Source organism: Mustela lutreola, chromosome 16, assembly GCF_030435805.1.
Source record: "Mustela lutreola isolate mMusLut2 chromosome 16, mMusLut2.pri, whole genome shotgun sequence".
NCBI classification, from domain to species: domain Eukaryota; kingdom Metazoa; phylum Chordata; class Mammalia; order Carnivora; family Mustelidae; genus Mustela; species Mustela lutreola.
In genome coordinates, this window is record NC_081305.1 from 52,381,408 (window position 1) to 52,387,617 (window position 6,210).

Here is a 6,210-nt window from a genome sequence, read left to right on the forward strand (position 1 = left end):
CATTCAGTAGTCAGTGACTAATTGGGTTGGACTGTTCAAAACAAAAATACTCATTCGCTCTTGCCACTGAACTGCTCCTGTAGCTAATCAGCACCACGGACAGAGCCAGAACCTGAGCCCATACTCCTCATGGTACTGACTAGAGAAGAGGCCCCACACAGCAATGCAGCTGCTTCCCTGAAAGGTCCCCCCATCTGCAATGGATCTAACCTTAACAGTGGTTATATTCTTATGGACTGTGGACTGGATCCTGGCCAAAGGACCAAGTGGCACTCAGAGACCATGGAGGACCAGAGGTTGATTTCACACCCGCAAGCTCAGAAGAGAGTACTCTCTCAAGGTCTGAACCCCGAACAAAAACAAAGGGAGTATTTATACATTTTTACTTCCTTATCTGTGTCACTCTTGCAGCTGTGGCTGGTAGGGCTAGAGGAAAGCCTGGGATGGCCCTGGGACTGGGACTGGGATTCCCCTGTTGGACTGGTCGGCCACTTCAGAACATATGATAGGTTTTCCTTAGAATATACATTCTTCTAATGCTGAGTCTGTTGTTCACCCCAGACCACAGTTCTTCACACGCTAATTCATCATGTTCTAATATTTTATATCTCTTACCTGAGCTACAATATCACTCCATTTAGAATAGGTCTCTTCTACTTCTGGCATGTCTGTTACACACACATCAAGGTCATATGCACATATGTACTTCATAGACACATCAAAACAACAGCTCAGTGTAATATACCTTTACTAGGGGCCATGATTCAATGCTTTAGAGTTTGAGCAGTAAGTCCAGACTAGGCCATTGAAACTAAAACAGGTTTAGGTAAGCTCTGCGGAAATCGTCTCTAAGGGACATGGGAGGCAGAAGCCTTGGGGAAAAGGAGATGGCTGCTCACAAGGGTGGATTGTTGTCATATCAGAATTTACATTGTCTTGTGACTCTGCAGGGTGTTGTCTAGGGAACACACTAGTGAAAAGGGTAGGTGTTAGTTCAAGGCTCCTGGAAAACTACTGGTTACACATAGGAGATGCCAAATAGCAGTATCATGGAGCATGTGAACTACAAGGTCAACCATACCTCCATATAATCTGTAACATACCAACAATAATTACACAGTATTCATAAAGAGGAGAAAATGATACAATAGATAAACTTGAGGGGGGAATCACACATGATTTTAACTTAAGGAACTGAGAGAATGGATTCCTAGGAATATTATTCCACTCCATTACCAAGTAGAGGATAGATACCATCAGCTCTCTACAACCTTTAATAGAGTGAGATAGTTTCACGTTGGTGGTGGGATAACACATCATTCATTACACACCCATATTAAGATGTTAAAAACCATTATGTTTTATTAGTTAAAATGTATTAAGTACACCAACTAGGTTATGCATTTCAAATCGACTCTATTATCCCTGTTCAAAATACAAGATGCAAGCATTAAAAAGCCCTCAAATGCTGGTATCATGAAGTGGGAGTAGTGATTACCATATATTTCAGGCCTGAGAATCATTAACAAATGTGTGTGTCCAATGATATGGCATTGTAGGGAACAGTGAGCTAGGATCTTTTTGCTATCTGTGAGGATTTCTGCATTTCAACCACAGCAACTCCTACTCTCTAAAGATCACTATTACAAAGATACATTAGTACTGAACTGGACGGCCACCTCTTTTTCTGTAAAGAACAATTAGTAAAACCTTGTATTTCTAGTTCGAGGCAGTTCCTTAGTTTTAATAATGGATAACAATCATGATCGGAACACCTATCTCATGGTAACTTACATCAATATTATAACCATAAACAGCATCTCCATTTAGATTTTCTTCATTTGTTGCATATTATCCTGTCCTTCATCTTCCATGGAAAATTAGGGATGCATGAGTCCCATCTAATGCAGAAGGGCATCGAATATCTTTGATATACCTACAATCAGCCACATGGTTTCACACACACACAGTAGGAATAAATACATTTTCTGAAGTGATTTGAGAATTAGGTACATTATTATTAGTCACAAATCTCAAATAGGATCAATGTAATGAAAAAGTGCATTGAAATTAATTATATCTTTGTAAAAGTCCACCCATTAAATCTCTTGCATATAACAACATATCTATTTCCTTCAACTTTGTCTTTTTCCTTGGAATAACTGTTTTGATGCAGTGTACTGTCTGAATAGAGTGACTGATGTATGGCTTTCTACTTGCTATCTGTCAAATGTTATTGACATCTGATGATCAATTAAATAGTTTTCTAAACACTGGTATCTTTCAATATACTTACTTTAATGTCCTCTCTGGTATTTGCCTAAGTGTATATTGAAAATAAGGCCTTTACACATTCATTATATTTCTAGGGTTTGCATTTTTTAAAAAGACTTTATTTATTTGACAGAGATCAAAAGTAGGCAGAGAAGTAGGCAGAGAGAGGGGGGAAAGCAGGCTCCCTGTTGAGCAAAGAACCTGATGTAGGGCTCGATCCCAGGACTCTGGGATCATGAACTGAGTGGAAGGCACAGGCTTTAACCCACTGAGACACCCAGGCTCCCCTAGGGTATGCATTTTTTGGAACTGAGTACAGACTGAACTCCAGTTAAAGGCTTGACCACTTTTTTTTTCACATTTTCCAGTTTTCTTCCTATGATAATGATGACGACGTTAAGTTGTGTGCTCCAGGGAGAGAGAGGTAAGACACATTCTTTATATTTGCATAGTTACTCTCCAATATGAAATCTCTGATGTAGTGTATGGTAGAGCTGTCCTTAAGCATTTTTTACCACATTCTTTATATTTGTAAGATTTCTATCCAGTATGAATTCTATTATGGTTACTAAGGTGTAAGTGCTGTTGAAAAGTCTTTCCAATTTCTTTACATTTATATGCAATTCTGTGATGAATTCTGTGATGAGTAAGTGTTGAGAACAATCTAAAGGCCTTGCCACATTATTTACAATTCTAAGGTTTCTCTCCAGTATGAATCCTGTGATGTCGAGTAAGGTTTGATTGCCTCTTAAAGGCCTTGCCACATTCTGGACATTTGTAAGGTTTCTCTCCACTGTGAATTCTGTGATGTTGAGTCACGTGTGAGTGCTGGTGAAAGGCCTTGCCACATTCTGGACATTGGTATGGTTTCTCGCCAGTATGAATTCTGTGATGTTGAGTAAGGTTTGATTTCCTCTTAAAGGCCTTGTCACATTCTGGACATTTGTAAGGTTTCTCTCCACTGTGAATTCTGTGATGTTGAGTCACGTGTGAGTGCTGGTGAAAGGCCTTGCCACATTCTGGACATTGGTATGGTTTCTCGCCAGTATGAATTCTGTGATGTTGAGTAAGGTTTGATTTCCTCTTAAAGGCCTTGTCACATTCTGGACATTTGTAAGGTTTCTCTCCACTGTGAATTCTGTGATGTTGAGTAAGGGCTGAGTGCTGGTTAAAGGCCTTGCCACATTCTGGACATTGGTAAGGTTTCTCTCCAGTATGAATTCTGTGATGTTGAATAAGGGCTGAGTGCTGGTTAAAGGCCTTGCCACATTCTTTACACTTGTAAGGTTTCTCTCCAGTATGAATTTTGTGATGTCGAGTAAGTGCTGAGTAAAATTTAAAATCTTTGCCACATTCTTTACATTTGTAGAGTTTATCTCCAGGATGGATTTGCCTGAGTCCAGTTAGTGATAAACAGTCCTTAAAGGTTTTACTAAATTCCTCACATTTGTATGGTTTCTCTACTGTATGATTTCTGTGATGCTGAAATAGGGTTGAGCTGAATTTAAAGGTTTTGCTACATTCTTTACATTGGAAAGGTTTCTCTCTGTATGTATGCTCAAATATTTGATTGGAGCTTTTACTGACAGAAACACACTGCTTTGCAGAAAGAGTTGACTTAAAATGTAAGATTTTTAGTGATATTTTATATCCTTCGCTATTCTGGTCATTTTGATTCTTATCAAGTGCAGTTGTCTCCAAATGGCTATGTCCTTCATGGTATCTTTGATGCCCTTCACTATCCCCATCATTGTCCCAGTATGTCAATAAGCATACGTTTTCAGCAGCACTATTTTCATATCTACCCATTGACACTTTTTGGAAAGAAGCTTCTATGCTTGGCTTCTGCAGGCAGCTTTGAGTGTCATGTGAAGATACAGCTGAAAGATATCAAATAAGAGAAGCTTTGCACACTGGCAGTATGATAGCCAGTGAGGTTTATCTGAGGCACAATTATTGCTAATTGAAAACTTTTCTGAAAGATATCAAATAAGAGAAAAGTAAAGTCATTCTACTTATCGCATTCAGATGAATATACGAATGTCTTCTAATACACAAGCTTCAAGTCAATCAAAGAATGTCAGGAAGATGGCTGAGAAGGAATCATGAGGACTTCATTCCTCCATGGATATAGAACTTTGCACACAACCTACAGACCACATATCCTAATAGATAATTCTGTGGTATTGTCATCTTGTAGCACACATCATTTTCCTATATCTCAAATAATCAGCAAAAGTGTCATATGAGAATAAAATTGTGGAAGGATGGATTCTTAAACATAAAACTGAAATTAACCCAATAGAATACAGTAAAAATAGGAACATATCCACAATAGGAAGAGTTGGTTGTCAGAAAAGATCAACAAAATTGACAGCCCATGAACTAAATCTAGAGCAAATGAATGAGAAAAGACCATGTAAAAGGAGAAATGAAGTAAAAGCAGACACAGTAGAACTAATACCATAGAAATAAAAGTAATTATAAAAGGAGACAATGTATAATCACGTACTAAGAAAGTGATACCAAAAATCAACAGAAATTTCAAAAAAAGTATAACAATAATGAAGAAATATTTTAAAATTAAAACTTATCAACAACTACTAAGCAGACTGAAAGAGTAGTGAAGAAACTCCCAACAAGGAAAAGTCCTGTGCTAGAAGAATTCACTGGAGAATTCAAACAGACACTTCAGGACAAAGGACTTCAAATCTCCTCAAACATTTCCAAGGAGTGAAGATCAAAGAAATCAGCTACTACCTGTGAGGAATATTCATGCAAAGTCCACAATAAAATAGAACAAACTAAGTCAAAAGCAGATTTTACCATTTGGCAACATAAGTGAAAAATCTCGCTGGAATTAAGGGTGTTGAAGTATGGAAAGCTATAAATTGAAACTCCACAATAACAGAATGAAGATCAAAAAAGGCATGATCATATTAATTGAGACAGAACACAAGTATGAGCATATTGGACATGTCATGATTAAAAATACTCAATAAAACTGCCTGTGTTAGGGCGCCTGGGTGGCTCAGTGTGTTGAAGCCTCTGCCTTTGGCTCGCGTCATGATCGCAGGGTCCTGGGATCGAGCCCCATATCAGGCTCTCTGTTCAGCAGGGAGCCTGCTTCCCCCCTCTCTCTGCCTGCCTCTCTGCCTACTTGTGATCTCTGTCTGTCATAAAAATAAATAAATCTTAAAAAAGAAAGAAAAGAGAGAAAAGAAAAAAGTTGGAATAAACAACTTTCCTACTAAAAGAAGGGAAAAACTGGGGTGCCTGGGTGGCTTAGTGGTTTTAGCCTCTGCTTTCAGCTCAGGTCATGATCTCAGGGTTCTGGGATCAAGCCCCACATCAGGCTCTGCTCAACAGGGAGCCTGCTTCCCCCTCTCTCTCTGCCTGTCTCTGTCTTCTTGGGATCTCTGTCAAATAAATAAACAAAGTATTTAAAAATATAAAATAAAATAATAAAATAATATAAGGGGAAAAATAATGAAAATAAGTTTTCCTTTCAGAAAAAGAACTACTGAAATTTAGTAGAGAAAGAAAATAACAAAAATGTGAAATAAATATAATAGATCAGAATAAACAATAACAATACATTGAATGTAATGCTTTTTAAATTTTTTATGTTTTTTTTTCTGTTGTTTTTTTTTAATTATTTCTTTTTTATTAACATATAATGTATTCTTTGGTTCAGGTGTGTAATGCCCTTTTTTAACCAAAATAATAAACAAAACTGGCAATGCTTTAATTAGGTCAACAATTACATACTAATCAGGTAACTTAGAAAAAAAAATACCCAGATAACTCATAAAAATGCACGAGTTACTAAGACTGAATTATCAACCTTATACAAAGGAAACTGGGAATCTTCTTAGACCAGAATAACATTTAATTTGGAAACAAAACTGTCTCAGCACAGAAAAGTCCAAGACC

The 6,210-nt window shown here is 37.5% G+C and overlaps 1 protein-coding gene and 1 pseudogene across 1 annotated transcript; one reads left to right on the forward strand and one right to left on the reverse strand.

Annotated features, from left to right (window-relative positions):
- Nucleotides 1-2,967: 2,967 nt before the first annotated feature.
- LOC131817695 (zinc finger protein 501-like) lies at nucleotides 2,968-4,083 on the reverse strand. The gene has a single exon (XM_059151225.1). It carries the CDS (start codon nucleotides 4,081-4,083, stop codon nucleotides 2,968-2,970), a length of 1,116 nt encoding a protein of 371 aa, XP_059007208.1.
- Nucleotides 4,084-4,176: 93 nt separating this feature from the next.
- LOC131819054 (U4 spliceosomal RNA) lies at nucleotides 4,177-4,328 on the forward strand (annotated as a pseudogene).
- Nucleotides 4,329-6,210: the final 1,882 nt, after the last annotated feature.

Excerpts from the sequence above, each read along its gene's own strand:
- LOC131817695 (XM_059151225.1), bottom strand. The coding sequence starts at position 4,083 with ATGGGTAGATATGAAAATAGTGCTGCTGAAAACGTATGCTTATTGACA.